Source organism: Microcebus murinus, chromosome 12 (assembly GCF_040939455.1).
Source record: "Microcebus murinus isolate Inina chromosome 12, M.murinus_Inina_mat1.0, whole genome shotgun sequence".
NCBI classification, from domain to species: domain Eukaryota; kingdom Metazoa; phylum Chordata; class Mammalia; order Primates; family Cheirogaleidae; genus Microcebus; species Microcebus murinus.
Window position 1 is genome coordinate 11,987,377 of NC_134115.1, and position 24,938 is coordinate 12,012,314.

The 24,938-nt window shown below is 41.4% G+C and overlaps 2 protein-coding genes across 10 annotated transcripts in view; one reads left to right on the plus strand and one right to left on the minus strand.

Annotated features, from left to right (window-relative positions):
• CTSV (cathepsin V) overlaps window positions 1–24,938 on the minus strand; it is a 551,781-nt gene that overhangs the window by 486,500 nt on the left and 40,343 nt on the right. The window lies entirely within an intron of this gene.
• The window catches only part of AOPEP (aminopeptidase O (putative)), a 361,112-nt gene that overhangs the window by 230,773 nt on the left and 105,401 nt on the right, over window positions 1–24,938 (plus strand). For 8 of the 9 annotated variants that reach the window (XR_012922069.1, XM_076008542.1, XM_012748180.2 and 5 more), the window contains 3 exons: window positions 645–752; window positions 11,299–11,342; window positions 19,842–19,902. Coding sequence is in view for 8 of the 9 variants with exons in the window: in XM_076008542.1 (XP_075864657.1) it covers window positions 645–752; window positions 11,299–11,342; window positions 19,842–19,902 (213 nt within the window). In the remaining variant the exon portion in view is untranslated. The remainder of the gene's footprint in view (window positions 1–644; window positions 753–11,298; window positions 11,343–19,841; window positions 19,903–24,938) is intronic. The other variant, XM_076008544.1, reaches the window with a different exon arrangement.

Sequence of the window (24,938 nt, forward strand, 5' to 3'; positions counted from 1 at the left end):
AGCAGATCTAAGTGGCAGAAGCCAGTTATGATGGTGCAGCATTTTTTAGGTTATACAATTAAACAATGAAGATTAGTAAGATGGCTAAGGCAAAACAAAACAAAACAAAATCATCAGTATCAGAATGACATCTGACTGGGCAAAATCTGAGTGTCCAATAATTAAAGCACTTTAATGCCCAAAAATGGAGACCACGTTAGGAAGGCCTGGATCAAAGGCCCCGCTCCTCCCTTCTCCCTGCTTCAGGTGAGCTTCGAGGAGCAGAACATTCACAGTGCTGTCAGTTCTGACTAGAAGACTTGAGTAAAAAGGGAGCCTTTTAAGTTGTAAAGGCTTTTCCTGAGAGCTGAAGTTAGAGAGCAGCTGGGCCTTTCTTCCTTTTCAGTCCGTGATGGACATCTGGGCTTCGTGTGAACCAAGTCAAAGCAGAGGTGGTGATAACATTAACAGAGGAGTTGCAAATTAATTAATTTCCAGGCCCAGCCTTCCTGGTCAGAATATAAAGGGCAGCCTGGGACGGTGAGAGAGTACATTCTAGAGGTGCGCCTGCCCTGGTGGGTTATTTAGTGTTGACTGTGTAAGCATTGCTGTGATGAGCTCGTGACAGGCAGCTTTTTTTTCTCTCTCTCCTTCCTTTCTTGTAGGGCTACTTCCTTCTTCGGTTCCTTGCCACAAAACTTGGAGATGAAACCTATTTCTCATTTTTAAGAAAATTTGTGCACGTGTTTCATGGGCAATTGATTCTTTCCCAGGTAAATTATGGGGCTGCGTGAGTCCATGATTTATAATTGGATGGGGTGTGGCATGTGGGGGTTAGATTATGTCAGTATTAAAGAGTAAAGATTTACAATTTAATGCAGTGGGAAAAACAGGAAGTTAATGAAGTGGACACAAGGAAAGTATTGTTTCAAGGAGGGTGATCTCCCTATAGTTTTGGGATAAACTGAAACCCTAAGCTGTCTCACACACAGTGATGGGGATAGTTGTACCTTAAGTGACCTTAAAAACAAAACCAAAACAATCCTGCTGTTCCCTCTTCCTGGTATTCTCTTTGCGAGGTTGCCTCCTTCTTACTCTTTAGTCTCAGTTTGAATGCCAGAACTTCTGAGTCATCCCAGCAAAACAGATATGCACCCAGACTCCTATTCTCTACCCCTTCGCCCTCCTCATCACCTTCATTGTCATTACCGGTATCTATACTTATGTTTTTCATTTGTGGGGCTATTTGTTTCTTTTCTTTTTCTTCCACTATCTGTATAAGTTCAATAAGACCAGGCCATGTTTTTTTTATTTCACCAGTACTTAGTCCATGATTGGCACACAGTGGGTATACTGTAAATATTTGATAAACAGATTAATAACAATACAATGAAGCTGTACAATTAATAAACAACACAATTAATAAACAATACATTTAATACAATGAAGTATTCAGACAGCCTGGCCACAAAACTATCAGAGAGAGACCCCATCATTTTATACGGGTATGGGGCCAAGCAGTTAATTTCACAAGGAAATTAACAAAGAGTGAGAGGTTCTGAAAACGGTGCCCATAACCGATAGAAAGTAGATGATGCATTCTTAGCATAGATTAGACTAAAGGGTGTTTTTATATTTGATAATTATGCTCACACACGTGGTGAGTCACACTGACTACAAGGTTAGATGTGAAGGATGGGCATGTATGATCTGAATACATGTCGAAGGAATAACAAAAATGTAACAAGACGACAAGTGTTCCTCATCTCTATATTCTTTCATTTTTGCACTGGAGGTTTGGGAGAATTCTTTCTAAGCATGTATTTGATTAGGCAATTTGAAAACTGGTTCAGAAGTCTTATGTGCTTGGTTGACCAATTAGTCCAAATTCCTGCTTCTTAAAACCACTTCTCACCAAGATACTGAAGGGTTAAATGAGTGTATGGTATGTGGCTTCTGAAGTTCTGGTCACCACTTCCGACGGAACTCTTAGTGCTCCTCCAACAAATCATTTGGTTCTTTTGTTTATTCTGTTAAATAATAGCTTTATTGCCTTTTTCATAACAACTTTTATTGATATAAAAATTCACATACCATAAAATTCACCATTTAAAATTGTGTAAGTCAGTGCTTTTTAGTATATTCACATGGTTGTTCAACCATCAGCATTATCTAATTTTAAAACATTTTTATCAAACTCAAAAGAAATCATTAGCAACCACTTTCCCCATTTCAATTGCCCCCAGCCCTAGGCAACCAGTAAACTATTTCTGTCTCTATGGATTTGCCTATTCTGGACATTTCATATAAATGAATCATATAATATGTGACCTTTTGTGTCTGTCCTACTTTTACTTAGCAGAATGTTTTCAAGATTCATATAGCATGTATAGTACTTTATTCCTTTTTATTTTTTACTTTTATTTATTGATTGGTTTAGAAATAAGGTCTTGTTCTGTTGCCCATGCCAGAGGGCAGTGACGTGATCATAGTTCACTACAACCTCAAACTCCCAGGCTCAAGTCATCCTCTTGCCTCAGCCTTCCAAGTAGCTGAGACTACAGGCATGTGCCACTATGCCTAGCTAATTTTTAAATTTTTTTGTAGAGATGGGATCTTGTTATGTTGCCCAGGCTGTTCTCAAACTCCTGGCCTCGAGCAATCCTCCTGCCAAAGTGCTAGGATTACATGTGTGAGCCACAGCACCAAGCATTTATTTTAATTTATATTTAATTGTGATAAAACATATATGACATAAAATTTACCATTTTTGCCATTTTACAGTGCACAGTTCGGGAGCATCAGTACATTCACATTTTTTTGTGGTGATCACCACCATCCATCTCCAGAACTATTTCATTTTCCCAAAGTGAAACTCTGAGACCATTAAGCAGTCCCTCTTCATTGGTCCCTCCCCACAGCCCCTGGCAACTACCATTCTGCTTTTTCTCCTTATGAATTTGACCACTATAGGTACCTCATATAAGTGGAACCATACAATATTTGTCCTTCAGTGTCTGCCTTACTTCACTTAGTGTAATATCTTTAAGGGTCATCCATATTATAGCACAAGACAGAATTCCCTTCCTTTTTTAAGGCTGAATGTTCTATTGCATGCATATACCATATTTTGTTTCTCATGTGATCTGTTCCTGAACATTTAGATTGTTTCCATCTTTTTGGCTATTGTGAATATTGCTGCTATGAACATTAGTGTACCAATATCTGATTGAGTCCCTGCTTTTAATTCTTTTGAATATATACCCAGAAGTGGAATCATTGGATTATACGGTAATTCTGTATTCAATTTTTTGAGGAACTGCTGTACTGTTTTCCACGGTGGCTGCACCATTTTACATTCCTACCAGCAATGCACAAGGGTTTCAATTTCTCCACATACTTGCCAACACTTGTTGCCTTCTGTTTTTTTGATAATTGCCATCCTAGTGGGTGCGAAGTGGTAGCTCATTATGGCTTTGATTCGCATTTCTCTGATGGCTAATAATGTTGAGTATTTTTTATGTGCTTATGGCCCATTGGGGCCATTCTTTGGAGAAATGTGTTTTCAGATCTTTCGCCCATTTTTTATTTGAGTTATTTGTTTTTTAGTAAAAACAAATATTTGAGTTATTTGTTTTTTAGAGAGAGAGAGAGAGAGAGTACTTTTTATATTCTGGATATAAGTTCCTTATCGGATATATGATTTGCAAATATTTTATCTCCTCTTATACATTGTCTTTTTACTTTCTTGATAGTGTCCTTTATAGCACAAAAGTTTTTAATTTTGATGAAGTCCAATTCATTTATTTTCTCTTCAGTTGCTTGTGCTTTAGGTGTTATGTCTAAGAAACCATTGCTTAATTGAAGGTCACAAAGATTTATTCCTACTGTTTTTTCTTAAGAGTTTTATAGTTTTAGCTCTTATAATTAGGTCACTGATCTATTTTGAGTTAATTTTTGTATATGGTGTGAGGATGATGGTTCAACATCATTCTTTTGTTTTTTCTACATGTGAACAAATCAACATCATTGTTTCATATGTGAATACCCATCGTCCCGTAATCATTTGTTGAAAAGACTATTCTTCCCCACCAGTGATTTGTCTTGGTATATTTGCCAAAAATCAATTGAACATTAATGTAAGTGTTTACTTCTGGACTCTCAATTCTATTCCATTGATCAGTATTTCTGTCCTTATGCTGGTACCATATTGTCTTGCTTACTGTAGCTTTGTATTATTTGGAAATTACTGCTTTTTCAACTGGCAAATACTCATCATAAAAGATTCAAGCAATGCAGAAAAGTACAAAGAATGTAAAACATTATTGAAAATCTTACCACTCAGAAACATTTATAATTATTATTACATGAATGTCATTCCATAAATCATACTATTTCTGTCTCTTTTTATATGTTAAACATCATGTGTATACCTATCTCTGTATGTGTAGATGGTATATGTGTGTGTATACACATGTAAAAGATATCATTGGACAGAAATAATTTTATAAAAACAGAATTATATGTGCTTTTTTTTTTTTTCTTAATAGAAACGAGATCTCACTCTGTCTCCTAGGCTGGAGTGCAGTGACACAATCATAGCTCCCTGCAACCTTGAACTCCTAGTCTCAAGCTTCCTGAGTAGCTGGGGCTAAAGGCATGCACCACCACAGCTGGCTAATTTTTAAAATTTTTTGTAGAGACAGGATCTCACTATGTTGCCCAGACTGGTCTCAAACTCCTGGCCTCAAGTGATCCTCCCACCTCAGGCTCCCAAAGTGCTGAAATTATAGGCATGAGCCACTATATCCAGCTATATATACTTTTTAATGAAACATTTAAAATTTTCTTTTACTTGAATTTAATAAGTGAAAAGAATAAAATAAAGATAAAGAACTCTCTGAACTTTAGATAAATATGAGAGGATTATTTCCTAATAGATTCTTCTATAATTAAAAAACATTATTAATTACAAAAAAAATAAGAGTTGAAATTGTTCTTTTTTTTCTTTACCTATATATTTGATGTTTAGAAAGCATCATTTTATTCACTACTGTACAAAAAGATGAGGAAATCAGTTGTTAAGTACTTCTACTACTTTCCCCAATTCTAAATTTTTCGTAATTATTATTTTTACATATTAAGGTTGATTTCATTTACAGTATGTACTGTAACCATAAATTTCACAGTTGTATAGTCTTAGCTCAGTATTTAAAGTATTTCAGCATTTACCATCAGTCATTTTACCATGCTTCTATATTCATGAATATTTTATTTTGATTCAATTCTTTGTTGGCTGAATTTCATTATCAAATTGATATTCAAGTTGCAGACTCACAGGTTTTATGATTTCTGAGTTCTTACTGCTTAAGAATGCTTGCTTGTTGTGTTTATATTTGAATTACTAACTGACTATAATACTCTCAGGTCACAGTTTCATTGCCACAGAACTTTATCGACACTGCTCAACTGCCTTCTGGCATTAAGTCCTGCTGTGGAAACTTTTGAAGTCAGCCTACTTTTCTCCCTTTATACCACATAGATTGCTTATCTTTGAAGTTTTGAATTTAATCAAAAAATGGCTTGGTGTCCATAATTCTTTTTTTTTCCTGGAAAACAGTGTGTGTTTTTATTTTTAGTCTTAGATTCTAGTCTTCTTTCTTTCAGTAAAATTATCTTAACTATATCTTTGAACACACGTTTTTCCCCTTGCAGGGTTCTGAATTTCAAGTTACCAATTTTCTTTGTGTTATATCATCTTTGTCCTCCATACCTGTTATTTTCTAATTGCTTTTATCTTTTTCTTCTTCATGGCTTGTGTTTATCTCAAGCAACCCCTTTATTTTTAATGTTATTTTCTTTAATGTCTATTCTTTTCCTTGCTGTTTCTATTTTATTAATGCTCCTATACTGGTATTATTTTAGTCCTTGGTCTTTTTTTTTTTTTGAGACAGGGTCTCAGTCTCTTGCCTGGGCTAGAGTGCCATGGCATCAGCCTCACTCACAGCAACCTCAAACTCCTGGGCTCAGGTGATCTCCTGCCTCAGCCTCCCAGTTAGCTGGGACTACAGGCATGCGCCACCATGCCCAACTAATTTTTTTTCTATTTTTAGTTTTTTGGCTAATTTCTTTCTATTTATAGTAGAGACAGGGCCTCACTCTTGCTCAGGCTGGTCTCGAACTCCTGAGCTCAAGCAATCCTCCCACCTTGGCCTCCCAGAGTGCTAGGATTACAGGCGTGAGCCACCATGCCCAGCCTATTCCTTGGTCTTTTGTTGTTAATTTATTTTATAGTATAAAGCACTGGTGGAAAATTTTCTTCTATTCCTTGGAGAATATTCCTTCTAATTCCTTTTCTTCAAGATTGAATTCTTTGTCTTCTATATGTTATGTGGTTGTTGTTGTTATATTAGTTTGCATAGTTGCCATACTTCTCTTCTTGCTCATTCTTAGCATGGGTAGCACTGTCCTGACCTTTTATTTATTCTCATATATATTGAAACATTATCTTTGATTCCTTTTACATCTCATCTTAGGCCTGTTTTTCTTGCCCTCTGAGCTATAGTTTGAAACTTGCATATTATGTATGGAGGCGGAGGAGGGACAAGCTCCACTGGAGTTGTATACAGCCTTTGTTGGAAGAATTTGGCTCTGCTGCTCTTGAAAATTTGTTAAATATCCCCTGCCAAGAGTCTCCTGACCTAATATTGGTGTAGCTTTTTCCCATTTCAGGAACCTCTCCATTAATATTATTCCTCTAATTCTGGTTGGAGCCCTAGAACTTATACAGTTCATCAAAGACAGTCACCCTCAAGTGTTTATTTTTCATGTTTTTCCCATCTCCTGCCAGCAAACATTTCCAGTCCCTCAGCAGTCAAAAAAGAAGAAAGATAAACATATTCCTGTTTCTTTCAAAATGTGTGGGTATTTGTGAGAATTCGTGGGGTTTAGGCAATTCACTAGCACAACCTGCTAAGCATGAGGTTGGGGGTTGTGCAGAGGGACAGTTAGAAGCTGTGTTCAAATCTTATGCTTTATTTCCTTGATTGCTTCTTTTTGAAGTTTATACCATGAAGCTGTACTTTTTTCCTTGTTTGGATGCTGCTGGTCACATTTTTGCTAATTTTTTAAATGGATTGTGTTTTTGTTTACATTATTGGTTAGTTATTGATGAGGAAGGGCTGTGACCCAGTTCCTTTACTCAGAAGTCTGACCTTAGTTTCTTCCTTTTCCAGTTTACTTCTTAATCCTTTCCTTTCCAAACACCCCGCCTGTCCAGCATTTCAGTACTATCGTCTTTCCAGCCCCCACTAAAGCTCCCCTCCTGAGTGCAACAATGACTCTTCCTGACAATTTCATGTCTTCTCAGTTCTCACCCTGCCAATCCTGTCCTTGCGTCAATATTTTGTTTGTTTTGCCTCTTCTACCTCCTCCTTCCCACGACTGTGATAATTACTCATAAAATACTTGACAGAAATTGCCAGTCCTATGTAATTAATTATCAAGCCAGTGTCAGTTTATCCAGTAGAATCTACATGCACCTGCTTTTTGTTGAATACTTTCACCAGGCCTAAAAAATAATTACCAGATTAGCCATATGCCAAAATCAGTGTTAGTTTTTTTTTTTTCAATTGTAGTGCTTAATTTAGTGTTGTTATGCATTAATCAAAACAAGCTGTCTGGGACTGACCTGATTAACATATAGATTATTAGGAGAGTTGGAAATGAAAAAAAAATATTCTCAAGGAATGTATTTTCTGGCTGGAGTGTGGACTCAAAATCATTACCAAGGAGCCAGATAAAATTTCATATCAATCAGCCCCCTCTCAAAACAGCAGTTTTTGTTTTGTTTTTCTTGGCTGCAGAGGTGACAAACTGGGACCCCTACTATCTTTGCTAGCTGGCTTTGTCAGTGATCTTAGAATCAGCCATGAAATTCTTGTTCAATTAAGATTTGTAAGTTGCTCTCACAAAACTGCCAACACACTGAAGGGAAGAGTGAAGACAGATGAAAGAATTGAAAAGAGGTGATAAGGAAAGGAATAATCATAAGACACATTTTTCTTTTTATTTCATTCCATTGTAGAGGGTGGGGAAAAGCTTCTGTTACAAGTCCACCCCAGGAGTATATGCTAATTTACAAAAAAAAAACAAACAAACAAACAGTAAAACTTGTGTTTCATGGCTGAAGATTGGGCCTACGAAGGGAGTAAGAAGGACCAATTGGGTGGATTCCACTGAGAGATGGTAGGTACAAGGACTGCCTGGAGGAGACCAAGTTCCTGTCTCTTACTTCGAACGGAGCACAGAACAGAAGATACCTACCCCTGTAGAAAGACGTTCCCATAGCCTGTGGGAATCAAGACACTGTGTCTCAGAGATGCCCATAGTATTAGGTTTTTGTCACCCCTAGACCTGTCATCTCAGCATTAGTTGGCAACCTCCAGCTAACTGCTGTGTTGCCTGTAGGTCTCCCTGAGGCAGGAAGAGGCAAATAAATGCTCCAGAGTGGCCACCTGCTGGGAGGCAGTACGACCATCTTTCTTAAAAAAACCAAGCAGGGCTTCCTGGGGATCTCCTGCTCTTCTGCTATATTCACGCAGAATTCTGGACCGACCGCTGTGCTCTGAGTCCTGTAAAGAAGGATCTATCTGTAAATGGAAAATGCAAAAGGGCAGAAATAAGGTTAACTCTGAATTTCCTGCTTCTTATGCAATTAAATTCTCCCTCTTGCCATTGAGTTAATGTAATCTTTCTCCCACATAATTGAGCACAAATTACCAGCCAAATATGGGATAAATTGGTATGGGACATAAGGAGATGATGAAGTGAAATTAGTAAGAATTATAATTATAGTACTTGGATTTTTTAAGAATCAAAAATCCTATCTATAAGCCAATGAAAAAAGTAGTCTACAAAGTAATCTATTAATGTACGATTTGCAAAATAATGTATTAACATGTTTGATTGTGACAAATGACTTTCTAATTTAATTTTTTTACAAAATAATTTTTAAAATAATAAAAATAATGTCTTTAAGAACTTCAAAGCCAGGTGTGGTGGCTCATTCCTATAATCCTAGCACTGTGGGAAGCCAAGGACAGAGGATCACTTGAGTGAGCTCAGCCTGAGTTTGAGACCAGCCTGAGCAAGAGCAAGACCCTATCTACTAAAAGACTCCCCTCTACTAAAAATAGAAAAGAGACCCCATCTCTACTAAAAGTAGAAAAATTAGCCAGACACAGTGCCTGTACTCCCAACTACTCAGAAGGCTGAGGCAGGAGGATCACTTGAGCCCAGGCATCTGCAGTTGCAGTGAGCTATGATGATATCACTACACTTCAGCCTGGATGATGACAGAGTGAAACTCTGTCTCAAAAAAACAAAAACAAAAACAAAAACACCTCAAGCAAAAATAATTCTTTGCATTCTAAATACTGCTCTTGTTTCCTTTGGTATTTCTCCATATATCCATCGCAAGTGCAAGGAAGGACTTCAGTTGTGAGGCATTAGTCAATTAGGTGTTGTCCTTCGCTCCATTTTTTTAACGTTCGTTTGTGATTCTTTGTATTGTTACAGTAGGTGAAGCAGCAATAAACAAAGTCTTAGGAGGAGAATAGAGGTTGCAAGAAATAAATCTTTCATCAATGTTCTTAGCAGGAAGACTTTGCCCCTGGAAGAAATGGCCTGTAACCACCCATAAACATGTAGAAATGAGATGGCTAGCTTTGTTACTGTAGTGATAGCTATACTTCAGTGTGATGATAGAAAAAGAGTACCTTGTCATATAAGTTGTTTGCAGATTTCTATTCCTCTGTAATTCTATCTGTTTTGTAATATGAAGATCTGTGCTGTTGCTTCCATCTCACACTCCCAAGTTAAATGGATCTCATCAGAGCCCTGTGCCAACTCTATGTTTGCAGGCTTGGTTCTGTTGGGAGGGCTTCAGTCTGGAGTGACTCTCATTTGTCATATTTGGGCTTACATTTTAACCTATTTTAAAACATTATTTTCATTTGAGCTTATATTTTAAAGGGCCCATTTAAAAATATTATATTTATTAAAAGAAAAACTTCAAGTATAAATCTTATTTGTTGTTCAATATCAAGTCCAAGAAAGTTAAATTTTGTTCTTATTATTTCTCATGTTCTGTATTTATCCAAAATATATCTTATCAAGCTGTCAGATGAGGAAAGGTTGAAACACTAGGGTTACCCATTTAACTAATAAAAATACAGAACAAAAAAATACAGTTAAGCTCAAACTTCAGATAAACAATGAATAACTTTTTAGTGTAATTATGCCCCCAATTTTACTGGGTATCCTATATTTTATCTGACAATTCTAGTTAAGACCAAGTCAAGATTCCAGAAGTAGATGGGCTAGAATGATGGGTCACAATACTCAAGCTACAAATTAAATATAAAATGAACATTCATATTTGAAATTTTTAGGTCTTATGGTATTGTGGTTATGTTTTATGAGTCCTTATCTTTTAGAAATATTTACTAAAACCTTTTATTGATGAAATCATGTAATGTTTGCGATTTGCTTCTAAATAAGACAGGAGGCAGGGAAGTAGAGGGGCAGGATTGGCTGTGGGTTGATGAGTACATGAAGGTTAATTATACTATTTTGTCTCCTTCTGACTGTGCTTGAAATCTTCTAAAGTAAAGGAAAAAATGAGTGTGTATATGTGTGTAAGTCATGCATCATGTAACCATCTCAAATGTCCAGCAACTGAGGATTGTACAGCAGCATGAGAAGAGACTGCAGATAGAGGCAGGGGCTTGTGAGCCACAGTTGGACTTGGGGACATCTCTGTTCCTCCGATTGGCATATTTATCATCTTGATATTTGTCTTTATAAGTTCCATAGAGCAATGCAAGAAAGTTGCAAGTGAGTTGCTAGCCTCTAGGAGTTCAGATGGTTCAGTATGTAGCAGGGCTATCTAGGAAATGCTCCCACAGAGGGGGCCAAGGGTGAGTAGAGAGGGATAATGCTTCACGCCTTGGCCAGCCTTTTGAAAATGGCTAAACATGAAGTGAAATAAATAGGCTATTGGATTAGGTCAAAATATAATAATAAGCATTCCATTCTTCAGTTTTGTGGCTTTCACAAAATAAATCTCTTTAAAAGATTGGGTTGATTACTCTGTAAAATTAATACATTGAGTATATAGTCTAATAAGTTGGCATAGGTCTAGCTTTCCTAGCAGGTGAGCGGTCAGCAGCTGGGAATGCTCAGTGTCTGGCATGTTTCTAGGCAGAATTATTTATTGATGGACATCTTTAATGGCTTGCTTTTTTCTTATCCCAGGATTTCCTTCAAATGCTATTGGAGAACATCCCAGAAGAAAAAAGGTAATGACCAATTTAGGAATTAAGAGGCCAGTTTTACTTTTAATGTTAAAAATGATCCTGCCATTATTTGGCTTGTCACAACCTAGAAAGTTCAATCTTCTTCTCTTAATGGAGGTAGGGACCTAGTTCAGGCAGTGGGAGTCACAGCATAATCAGCCAGACTTAGGGATGGGCCGGAGTGGATGCTGGGAGCCAGCATGCACAGCCAAGTAGTACAAGCGAGGATCGCAGAGTCAGGAGCCCTGAAAGTGGTGTAGGAAGCAGGCTGAGGACAGTCTGTGGCCTTAGCTGCTGTGGAAAAGAATGAAGGAGAGGAAAGTTCTAAAAAGTTAGGGTGGCACCAGTTAATACAGCTTCATATAAGGAAACACTGTTTCAGCCAGACGCAGTGGCTCACACCTGTAATCCTTGCACTCTGGGAGGCCGAGGTGGGCAGATCATTCAAGGTCGGGAGTTAGAAACCAGCCTGAGCAAGAGCGAGACCCTGTCTCTACTATAAATAGAAAGAAATTAATTGGCCAACTAAAAATATATATAGAAAAAATTAGCCGGTGTGGCGGCACATGCCTGTAGTCCCAGCTACTTGGGAGGCTGAGACAGAGGATTGCTTGAGCCCAGGAGTTTGAGGTTGCTGTGAGCTAGGCTGACGCCACAGTACTGTAGCCTGGGCAACAAAGTGAGACTCTGCCTCAAAAATAAATAAATAAATAAATAAATGAGGAAACACTGTTTAACTGAAGGCAAAAGTGTGTAGTAATAAGAGGCTTAAGACCTATGTTAGAGGTTAGATTAGGTTCATTCCAACTCTCTTCTAATTTTCTATGTTACTTTAGGCCCTAAAGTGAATATCCTGAAACATAATTTCTAATAGCAAAGTTGCTATTAAAACATTAAAGGGGGGCATCTTGAGAAATTAAACATTTCTGTGAAGAAGAGCTAATATTACTCTCCTCATTTCTGAACCACAGTTTTAGCTATGTTTTTATGACTTGACAGATTTCCAAATGTAGAAATGAATTCCTTGACACAGATGTAAACTTAGACTCATGCAAGGCCAGTCAGTCACCTACATGATGATGAGCCATCTTACAGGCAACCTAAATTGGGTATCTCAAGGGCAAGGTATCAGGGCTTATGCTACCAGGCCAGGTGCAGGAGATGACATGCAAATTCAGGAGAGGGTGCCGGAGCCCTGAGGCTGTGGAGAGTTTTTTGCTAAGCATTGCATTTTCGCCTCCGTTTTTTGTTTAAACTTCCTTATCTTCCACCTTGTATTTAGAATGGCTCCAAATTCTTTCTTCAACAGGTAGAAATGTTGTTGGTGAACTTTTTTATACTTAATAGTTGTCCATATTTTGGGAGTACACATGATATTTTGATACATGCATACAATGTGTAAGGATCAAACCAGGGCAGTCGGGACATCTATCACTCCAAACATTCACCTCTTCTTTTTTTGTTTTTGTTTTTTTGTGTAATTTTTTTTTTTTTTTTTTTTGGAGACAGGGTTTTTCTCTCTTGCCTAGGCTAGAGTGTAGTGGCATCATCAGTTCAGTGCAACCTCAGACTCCCGGGATGAAGCAATCCTCCCACCTCAGCCTCCTGAGTAGTTGGGAGTATAGGCACACTACCATGCCTGGATAATTTTTCTATTTTTTGTAGAGACAAGGTCTTGCTATTGCTCAGGCTGGTCTTGAACTCCTGGCCTCAAGTGATCCTCCCACCTTAGCCTCCCAGAGTGCTAGGATTACAGGTGTGCACCACCATGCCTGTCTTCACCCCTTCTTTATGTTGGGAACATTCCCATTTCTCTCTTCTAGCAATTTTGAACTATAATGACACATTCTTAACTACAGACACCCTACTGTACTATCGAACACTAGATCTTATTCCATCTAACTGTATTTTTGTATCCATTTAACACACACACATAAAGCAAGCCAGTGCATCATACAGAAGTAACATACGCATATAACTGGATAAATTCCTTTGTTTCTACCTCTTCATGTTTATGCCTTTTGATGCTGAAGAAAGTCCCATCCAGGGAGATTGCATGCGGCCTTAGTCATTGGCCAAGATAGTTCGCTTTTCAGGAGTCTGCTTGAAGGAAGTGTAGTTTGTTTTGGGAGGTCTGAAATGTTTCAGATTTGCCATCCTTTTTTTTTTGTAAAGGAGACATATGGGTTTTCTTCACGCGAAAATCACATCAGATGTGATCCTTACTCCTAAGATCAAGAACGACAGTTTACTTGCAAGATACTTTTTTCTTTTGTACCTACCCCAGAATGACTTCTCAGGATCTCTCATAGAACGAAGCAGTTTCCTTAGGAATTGAAGCAGAGAAAAAGAGAAACTTAATAGAAATTGTATATTACCTCCTTAGGCTGTTAACCAAAGTTTGTTTCTGAGTGGTGACATGCAGTCATTCAGAAGAACCTCTTAGGGGCGTGAATGTAGCAATCTTCACTGAAGCAACAAAGTGCACTTTAGTTTTGGAGGTCTTCTCTCTTTTAATCCTCTTCCTAGTAAGGTTATGGAATTCATTTGGATAGCCCCTGAGCCACAGGGCTCAGGAAGACCTGTATTTTATCATTGTGAATATTTATTGAGGCTACATACCAGGTCCACAAAGAGACTTTTGTTGTAATTGTGGAAGTTAGGAGCAGCACCTGTCTTTATGGTGGCCACCAGATACCAATCACATGCATTTTGATGGGCTGCCTCTCCCGGTTAGGATCATGTTTTAGCTAGTAGGTTTAGCGTCTTTTTAAAAATTCTCCTTAAAAGCTAAGGAGATTTCAGCCCTACAATGAATCTATTTCAGCAAGTATACCAGAATATATTTTGAAACTCACACATCTTGCCTGCTAACTAATCTCAGAATCTAGTTCAGCTATTAAAACAGACTGTTTACCCTATTACCTATGCAACATATTGTACCAATTTTATCTTGGTCTCCAAAGGCCCCACACCTACCCCTTGAAGCCTCTAATCTTTGGCCCCTGCTGCAAACTGATCCCCGGGAACATCTGCCAGGCACGTGAGCTGTTCTGAGCAGGGCAGGGTTTTTCAGATCAGACCAGTCAGTTAGTGTTCAGGGGCTGGCACTACGTGTGTTGTACTGCCTTTGTGCTGTTCTCTTGCTTTGATTCATTTGACATTCTTTATTCAGCATCTTCCATCCCAGGCTTTGGGCTGGACACTGGGGAACAAAGAGGAATAAATCCCATGCCCAGCCCTGGGAAGCTCCTAGTCTACTGCCGAGGACATAACAGAAACAGGTCATTATGGCTCAGTGTAGGAATTGCCCAGCGGAGGTTCAGAGTCCTGGGAACACAGAGAACAGTCTCCTCGGCCGCAGCCTTGAGCCTTCAGGCAGGGGTACCGCTGAAGGGTTTGAGGATGGGAGTGCCGTCGGCAGACTGGAAAGGCTCCTCTACGGAGGCAGAGTCGGGGAGAGATGGAGCCCAGGAGGACTAGAAGCCAGGAGACTAGTTAGAAACCAATAGAGCAATTCAGTCCAGAGATCTTGAGAGCTGAATCTATGGCAGAGATGGGGACAATGGCAGTAGAGTTTGACAGTAATGAACTGGGGAGTACCTTACCCAATGTACTTCGCCTGCTCGGCATTCCAGTGTTCAACACAGTATTCGTCAGCTACCGCTTCTTTCGTTGCCATCAATTATTGTGTTTGTGTGCGCATGTTCATGTGTTTGTTTTAATCTAATACTTTTCCTCCCCCGTGGAGCTAAAGAATACTTGATTTATAAATGTGACCTCAGCAATCTTTGTTATTTACCCAAGCACAAATGACTTGTTTTGATCAAGAAAATAAGTTACCATGTGCAAAGCTTTGAGATGCACACTTTGCACCCACATGCAGAGAGGGAACTTAAATCTTAAGTTAACTAAAATTTAAAAATCTGTACATAATGTAAGTTGCATTCTAGAACAAGGGCATTTTCCGTTTCAGACCCTGAGCTCTGAAGTTCCCATTGGTTTGCCTCTGTCTATACCTGCACTTCCAGAGATCTTTATGCCTGTCATTTAGTTCCTGTGAAAGTTGCTGGGGCTGTGTGCCTTCCTTCGGAGGCACCGACAGACTGATCTTTAGGATCTCAGGAGCTGAAGACAGGAGCTGAGGGTGATAAAGACATTTCTCTTGATCAGCAGCAAGTTGATAGGCACAAGTAGTAGATACAGCTAATAACCAACTCCCCATCCTTGTTGCCCCAATCTCAGAAATCAACTGAGTGAGCAGATACAGTTGTGTGCAATGCCATTTTCATGCAAGTCTGTGTTTATTTCTATTTTTGTAACATCACGAAGAGACATACAAGTTGGTCACTTTCCCAGCTTTAAGCACAGCTTATTTTTCTAACCAGCATCAGGACAGGGTGGCCAGCATATTCTCGCCCCTGCTGTCCCTGCTGTGTCTAAGTGTGACCACATTTATAGCTCAGAGGGACTTGGAGACAGACCACTGAAACTCAGAGTTGCCCCGCAGGATGTAGGGGTCCAGTGAGGGAACAGCCAGTCAGAGGGCAAAACCACCTGCTGTTGCAATGCCCAGGAGGAATGGGGGTGAGGGAGTGGCCTTCGGGCCTGGGTCTCAGTAATGAGGCAGGCTGTGCATGCTTACTAGTACAAATGCGGAGGACATGCAGTCATGGGTGTGTGTACTTTTAGCTATCTGTATAAAATCAATTTCCATAGTGATCAGACATGCAGAAGAGTAATTTCCTATAAGTCCTGGGTTCTGGCTAAGTGGAAATGCTTCTGCTTGTCTGTTGTGATTATTTAAGCCACATGATCTTAGAGGGGAAAAATTCACCATTGGCTTAGACTCATAGCATCTTGGTTTGAAAAAGTCAACTTTTTGCTTTACCACTGCATATATCCAAACCCAGACCTAAAAATTCACCTGTACTGTCATCTCAATAATTATGATCAAAACACCAAAAACTACATGCATGTTATCTTTTTTCCTAAAACACGTAGTCTGTTTCTTCCCTGAAAATTAAACATTTTATTCTGGTTTCTCATAATTTCTTTGGGAGGTGAAGTCACATACATATAGTACCTTTTAAAAATATTTTTTAGGAACCGAAGTTAATGCTTGATGACCCCTTGGTCATGCTTCCTCGCCTCCATTCTTTGCAGTGTCATTCTGCAGCCATGCTTCTGAGCCTCCTTGATGCAGCCAAGGCCCAGTGGCAGGGACTTCACGATCCTCATGGCACACGCTGTTTCCTTCCTCCCTCATTCTGGGGGCCAGCTCAGCTGCACTGAACAGTGTGTGCACACCATGATGCTGGGAATCCTGCTCTCTTTGCCCGGATGAGCTTCCCCTCCATTTCTGTCGGCCCTGCCCCACCAGAACACAGTTCAAGCCTGGCTTCCTAAAGTAGCCTCTCCTGATGCACCTCTCGTTGTCCTCCATTGCCTGTCCAACCTGCAGCGGTGGCTCCTCCTCCACACCCAAAGAATCACCATCTCTACAAGCACTGGTAGCATTCTGCCTGGTGTCTGTCACTTGTCCCAAAGGACAGTTGCTCCCTGGGTTTTCCCATGTCAGCCTTCCTGTGCCCAGGGCGCATCCACCAAACGTTGGCCACCTGGAGAAGTCTGCCTGTTCTTCAGTCTTCTCTGGTGCAGACTTTGGGCCTCACTCAGTAACATTCCAGAACTCAGCTACCCAGCCCCTCCTCCCTGACCCACCTAGAGAAGTGTCTTTGAGCACAAATTCCCACAGGAAATTTATGTCCGCGTCCTCATACTCCCTCCTCCATGCTGATGCACAACAGCAGTTCACCATCTCTTGTGAAATCGCTCAAAAATGGCAGTTAAGTCACTTCTCAGACTTGTCTTCTTTAGGAGATCTGATCCCGGTTCCTTGCCTTCCCTCGTGGATATGGCGTGCTTTCCCTTTTTGGTCGTCACGACTGCTCTTCCTAAATCCTTCCTGCGGTCTGCGTCATCTTCTCCAGAGTCTCACTGGGAAAGGCAAAGACCCGTTTCCCCGGCACAGTTCCAAAGCCCGCCTCTCACTCTGCCTTTCCTGAGGGTCCTCGAGGGATGGGAAGCAGGAGCTTTGGCCCCAGGCTTCCAGGCACAGAGAGGAATGTCCCTCCCTGGCTGAAAAGGAAGCCAGTGAAGGACAGTTTCCTCCCTGTGCCCAAGGAAACTCGCAGTCGGTTTATTTTCCACTGCCCCAGCTCCAGCCCAGATCATCCATCAGGCGTCAGACCCTCACCAGGAGTGCACGACCCAGATCCTCCCGTGGCATGCACAGTCCACGGTAGGGTTTGTGCTCCTGTGAGAGTCCAGTGTCGCCACTGATCTGACAGGAGGCAGAGCCTGCGTGGTGATGCGAGTTATGGGGAGTGGCCGCAGATACAGATGAAGCCTGGCTCACCCACCCACCACCCACCTCCTGCCCCACAGCCCAGCCCCCAACAGGCCACGGACTGGCACTGATCAGCAGCCCTGGGGTTGGAGGCGGCAGCTCTAAGTGGTCAGTCAGCCCCACTTTCCTCCTCCTGGTAGATCAGTAGTGCCCATTAAGGGCATCTCCCACCCTTCTCCCAAGTAAATCAAGCTTGGGAAAGAACAGAGAACTTGCTGAAGGTGCTCTGATAGCTGCTTTCTCTCTTCAGGTCCCCTGCACCTCCACCACACATGCCCACATCCATGCACACGCACGAGTGTGCACACACACGCTTCCACACTCTCACAGCCTACAGGGGGGCCTTGGCTATTCGCGCTGAGATTAACGCTGTTAAATGACAACTAAGAAGTAGAGGGAAGGCCCAGTGATGGTGGCACCGGCCTTCCCTATGAGGCGTGTCCAGTAATCCCACTGCCTCTGGGAACCGGGAGCACCTAGAGAGGTAGTCGTCTTCCCTCTGTCCACTTCTGTCCTCTTTCCTTCTGCCTCATCCCACAGAGGGCATCATCTTTCACGTGAATTCAAACCACTTTCTCGGAATAAGCCCTGATTTCCTTCCCTGTACTTTTTCTGTTTTGAAATAGCAGCAGTTGCCTCCTTAAGTAGTTTTTGCTTTTGTCCTGGCCAAAGAAGACAAAGTACATCAGTGACCAGTGGGAGGAAGAAAAGGAAGAGAAAAATGAGTCATTTCCCTTGTTCCCTAACCCCACCCAAGCCAACTCCTCTCTCCCCTCCTTTCTCACCGCGGCCCACACCACCTACAGGTCAGGGGCGCACTTGGCCTTCCGTATCTTAACATTGCACATAACACTGTATTTCTGCACAACTTCTACAGTTGCAAAGGGGAGAGAGATGGTAAGTGTTTGTAGTTACATAAGTGTATATATAATGTAGTATATAATTTATAAAAATTTAAAAGATGCAGAGCTTAACAACTTGGAAATATCTTACTGGTAAAGGTAAATAATTACATTAAAAAGGAATAATTTTTATTGAGTCTGCAATGAAATTATGTGTTTTCATTCATTCAAATAAAAAATATCTACTAGGATCCTCTTTTATACCAGGAACTATTCTAAGAGAGCTTTGATCCAGTGAGGAAACAGTAAGAGTGCGGTAATCAAGTAACTCTCAGTCACAAGCTGTGATAGATGCCGTGACGCAGAGTACAGGGAGTGGGATGGGTATTAGGTACACGGGGGAGGCCTTGCTTCAGTCTGGGAGGAAGTTGAGAAGATCTCTATGTAAGCGGAGATTCCAGGCATGGGGAGTTATCTAGAAGGGGGTGGAGGATGGGTTTGCTTTAAACTGCATTAACCAAGGAAGACAGGAAGACACCACCTAAAGACTGTTGACCCTCAAAATTTCGGATACTTGGTAATTTTAAGGAGTAGTCAAGTCAGCAGGGCATGAAAGCAAAAGAATTTCAACTGACTCGAGATCAGACATAACAACCAATCTTAATACTTCAACTAAAGCAGAATGTGGCCTGCTTGAAAACAGACAAGGGAAGCCACACTGATTCCATGTATCTGAGCCTCTCTGTGGTCTCATGGTTTGTTTTTGTTTTTTTTGGCGGGGGTGGGGGGTTGGGGGGTGGGTTGACTCATTGTAGCCCCTTGTTACTATCAAGTACAAATTTCGTGTTGATTGATGCACTAAATGCTACAATGTTCAGATTCCACTTTGCTTCACCACTCTCCAGGAAGCAGTCATGCCTGATGTGTCCTATAAGTACGCCTTATTCTCCCTAACCTGGCTTTCCCAACCAAAAACTTGCTTTCAAAGCATTAAAAGCACCTGTTCTGGTGTGCCTGTGGTTCTTTGGGTCCATCGTGCATATTGTCACTGATGTTATTGATGAAGCTTCTCTTCTGAAGCTATGCTGATGTGCCTGGGTTCCCTTCCGCACTTGAACCCAGGAGAACGTTGCCCTTTCTCCAAAAAGCAGCTACAGCTGTGACGTGCCCACGTAGTCAGAAGTATTCTGTGTAACAAGTGCTCTGTAGCTTTTTAATCCTTTACTTTTTGTTGTTTTATTTCTACAGGCTTGACTTGTCTGTTGAAAACATCTTCCAAGACTGGCTTGAGAGTTCCGGAATACCAAAGGTACACTCAAAATAATGCTTTAGGAGAGTGTGTGGAGAATAGTAAGGTTTGCTACTTGGCGTGTATCAGTCGTGACAATGAGCACTGAATATATGCATATAAAAGTAGTTATCGTACTGAGGTGGAGTATCCCTAAGTCAGGAAAATACTAATCTTCCCACGCCATTTCGGCCTGACATCAAGGGGTGTGCCTCTGGCCACCGTTGCAAGCGACTGTGGTGCTCCAGGTGGACACGACAGCAGCCTCTGAGCTGTGTTACATGAGGTCTCGCAAAGGGTGGTGTGTGTTTTGGGTGGAGTCTCCAGGCAACAGTTTAATGCCCCCAGGGGGGAGCAGCTGGCCTTCCTCCCCACGTTTAGGGTGTAGCCAGACAGGCGAGCCGGTTTGCTCTGGCTTTCCTCTGGCCCAAGGTACCCATGGCTCTGTTCCTTCTTTCCCTGGCCTGCCTGCCCTGCACAGCCTCCCTGGCTCTGGTTCCCGCCTCAGACTGGCCTCCTCACCTGGATGACCTGTTTAGATTTGTTTCTCTGTCGTAGGCACCTGGGCTCACCCCTACCCGAGATTTTGTTCTTTCTTCCATTTTGGTCCATGGGCAACTCTAAGGGAGAAACTTTTCCCTGGGTAGCCCTAGCTTCGTGGGAATCGCCTGGCCTGGAGCCTCCTCTTCCCTTCCACTCACCCCAGGTCCTTTGCCTTCCAAAGCCTATCGGACAGCCCAGGCCCCCTCACCAACTTGAATGCTGACCTTAGCAAGAGCCTAGGACCTCAGAAGTCTGAGGGTGACATCCCAGATGGGTGGTTAGAGGACGCTGGCAGTCTGGGGTTTTCCCAGCCTGCAACCATCAGAGCAGCTGCAGATGGGGCCTGGCCCATTGTAGTGGGCCGTGGGGTCTGGGGCAGACCCCCGTGGCAGTGAGAAACTCTGCCCTGGGCCCAGGCAAGCAGCCCTTCAGCCTGCTTGTTTCTGGTTTCATGGCTGGTTACATGAGTTTCCCCTTGGGGGTGTGCGAATGTCAGTGAATGTCTGTGAACCATGAAATAAAGGTGAGGGGCGGGGGTGGGGGGCTGTTCTCTGTTACCTTTCCACCCCTCCACTTGCATCTTTGTCCTTCACCACACGGGGGGCGGGGGGATGTCTGCCACAAGCCACCACTAGCTCGTTCCTGAAAAAGGACGTTTGGCCTTAGGTTCAGGAAGGCGTGTCACCTGTTAAAAGTTGTTTGTTTGGCCCAATCCTTCTGGGAACAAAAAATAATAAAATCAAATAGGCGTGGGGCCAGGCAGCCCTTGGTTCTGGGAGGCAGCGCTTTCCACTCACATATATGACAATGAGGTCCTGTGGTTTCTAAGAAGGTGACTTCCAGACCAGACCACTCACTGAGTACAGAAATGCAGGGAAAACAAGTTAAGGTTTGTGTGGTTGTGAGCAGGCAAGCCTTGCCCTTCCATTTTTCAGATGGGGATGCAGGGGGCGGTGCGCTCTCCAAACCCTTTTGCCTCCTGTTCCTGAGCCAGGCTGTCACAAGGCTCCCAGACATTCTTAGTGTGGCCTGAAGCAGGGAAGAGTCCGGGGCTCAGAGAGCCCGCTCCTGAATTTCCTGGCCTGGAACAAGAAGGCTGCTGTTTGCAGCACTCTGCCCCGAGGGAAGGGAAAAGAAAGAGTCCTTAATCCCTCCCCAGAAGCAGGCGCTCCCCACTCGGGTTGTGGTGCTGGGGCTGACCCTCTCACTGCCAGGGCCATGTAATTTCCCCTGAAGAGGAGGAGGCTTTGCCACCAGCAGGAGGCTTTTGCTTTTCATTAAAAGGGGGAGGGGTATGTGGAAGAGAGAGATTTGCCTCTGAGTGGTACATTTTTTCCAAAGGTCTAGTTGCATTAGTGACAGCTTATAGTGTAGACAAGAATCTCTGCTATAAACTGACAAAACCTGCTGTCAAAACAGCCAGGTGCAATGAGGCCAACCAGCTATAAATTGTCTTTAAGACCCAACTGGTATTTCCTTGGGTGCTTAGCGGTTCGGTAAAAACAACAGCGTCAGACAGAAAAAGGCCCTGATTTAGTGCACATCTTTCCATCGGTGAATGATCAGATGGCATCTTTTCATCCCTTCCGCCCATTTTCTGCCATTATTTATATGGATGATGATAATTTACCTGCTCTCAGCCCCTTACACACTCCTTGAGAGTTTCTTCTTGTTTCCACATCAGTGAAAGGCTCTGCGAGGGCCTGAGACCCTCTGGTTGCAGGAGCCTCACAGTGAATGGGACACCTTGTTCTTTGTTCCCGTCACTGCAATATAAAGTTACCAGTGCACTTGCCCCGGAGTGACAACCAGAGCACTGAAATTGCTCTGATGCTCTTTGTTCTTGTTAAAAATTTCTGTCCACCAGCAATTGAAGTCATTCATGACAAAAGAGTCACGTTCTACTGGTGAAGTTTTCATTCCACAGGTTACAGAGGCTTTTTGTCTTCTCTCAGGAAAGCTTGCCTTGCGTCTGGCCTCGATTTTCCTTTTTGGCCACATTGAATGGAAATCATTAAAAAAAAAAAGTAGAAATAGCCTCAGCAGCAATAAAAGTAAGCATGAACCCCAAAGAAGCAAAAGAAATTGGATCTAAACCTCTTTAAAGAACATCCTAACCCTATAACCTTTGGCCTTGCAAAGAAATTTAAAATTGATTGTACCATCAGTATTATATTAGTAGATTATTTCTTTTATGACATTTTCTGGTTATAGAAGTATTACACATATACGTGGAATACAAAAAAAATTTATAAATAAGAAAATAAAAATGACCCAGAGACAATTTTTGATGTACATCCTTTCATTGTTCTGGGTGTATAAATACATATTACCCTTGTCTTTCTCTCCCTTTTTAAAAGTAAAATAAGTTCTCTATAGCACATTCAAACAATGGCAAAATATAAAATGTAAAAGCTCTCACTCCCGAGAGATAACCTGTGCGTGATAACAGCATGGCGTGTGTCCACCCACACGTTTTCTGTGCTCAACAGCAGGTAGGTGTGTATCCTTTTGAAATAAAATTGGAATCCTATCTTCCAAGCTTAAAATTTTCATTTAAGAATGTATCTTGAGTAGTTTCCCACATCGCTTAATATAATTGAAGAGCAATAATTTTTAACAGCTGCATTGCTTCCTAATGAATAGTACCATAATTGACTTTCTTCAGCCTGTCCACTGTTGGACCAGTATACTGTACTTCGTTTCTCAGAAAGTTGTACATTCTGGTAATTTGGCAGCTCTAGAAATAGATTTTGATTTCTTTTCATGTCTGCCCAAATAAAGGTTCCCCTCTATCCCATATGCACATATACTCCAATCTTCTTTTAAAACGTTTATATGCAAATACACTAGAAGTAACTTTTCTCCATCCAGCCTTTCTTCTATCCTCCTTATTTTAGTATGCTCCTGCCTTTCTTTGATTTCCTCTCTACATTGGCAAATACTAGATCCTTACATACACACTTATTAAATTTCTGATTTTCTTTCTTTCCTAGCACCTCCACCAGTTTTTAAATTATATTTTGCTTGAACAAAATAATATTTTGCTAGTGCAGCAGCTAATTGGTCTTTTAGCTGCCAGGCTTGTCCCCTTCCCATCCATCATTTACATCAAGGCCAAGTGAATCTTCCCAAGACATGGCTCAGATCCATTCTTCTCAACAGAAACTCTTTCCCCACTGACGATGTATTTAGGGCAAACTCCTTGGCTTGCTGTTTGAGGCTATTAGCAGTGCTGTCTGAAGCTACTCTTTTTAACCTCATTTCCCACCATGCTGGGGATATGCCCAACCATAACTGCCAGTCCACAAATGTTTGTGAGCTTTACCATCAGTCTTGCTTTGCACTATGCCCTTTTCTCTCCTTGGAATGCTTTCCTTTCTGTAATTCATACCATCCCCTACCTCCCACCCCCCAAAACAAGGATTATGCCTGACTTATGTTTGCAGTAACTGTTGTGACACTCATTTGTTTTGCGCCTTGCACATAGTAGATGCTCAGTGGCTTGCCATCCCATACCGTAGCCACATGTGGTTCTTAGCACCTGAAATATATCTAGTGCACCTGAGGAGCTGAATTTTTAGTCTTAATTAAATTTAAAATTTCATAACTTAGTTATTGTTTGGAACAACTTGGGTATGTGAATGAATCTACCCTTTCTTTTTATTTTTTAATTTTTTTATTTTATGTTTATTTTTTTTTATTCTTTTATTTTTTTAATTTTTTTATTTTGGCATATTATGGGGGTACAGATTTTAAGGTTTCAATAAATGCCCATTTCCCCCCTCCCCTCACAAGTCTGAGTCTCCATCATGACCATCCCCTAGACGGTGCACATCTCACTCATTATGTATATATATACCTGCCCCCCTGCCCCCTCCCACCTGCCCCATACCCTATTACTGTAGTACCTATGTGACCACTTAGGTGCTGTTCAGTTAATACCAATTTGCTGGTGAGTATATGTGGTGCTTGTTTTTCCATTCTTGGGAAACTTCACTTAATAGTATGGGTTCCAGCTCTAACCAGGAAAATATAAGATGTGCTATATCACCATTGTTTCTTAGAGCTGAATAGTACTCCATGGTATACATATACCACATTTTATTAATCCACTCTTGGATTGATGGGCACTTGGGCTGTTTCCACAGCCTTGCAATTATGAATTGTGCTGCTATAAACATTCAAGTGCAGGTGTCTTTTTTGTAGAGTGTCATTAGATCTTTTGGGTAGATGCCCAGCAATGGGATTGCTGGATCAAATGGTAGATTCACTTGTATCGCTTTAAGGTATCTCCATATTGCTTTCCACAGAGGTTGAACTAGTTTGCAGTCCCACCAGCAGTGTAGGAGTGTTCCTCTCTCTCCGCATCCATGCCAGGATTTATTGTTTGGAGGCTTTTTGATAAAGGCCATTCTCACTGGAGTTAAGTGGTATCTCATTGTGGTTTTGATTTACATTTCCCTGATGATTAGAGATGTTGAGCATTTTTTCATGTTTGTTGGCCATTCTTC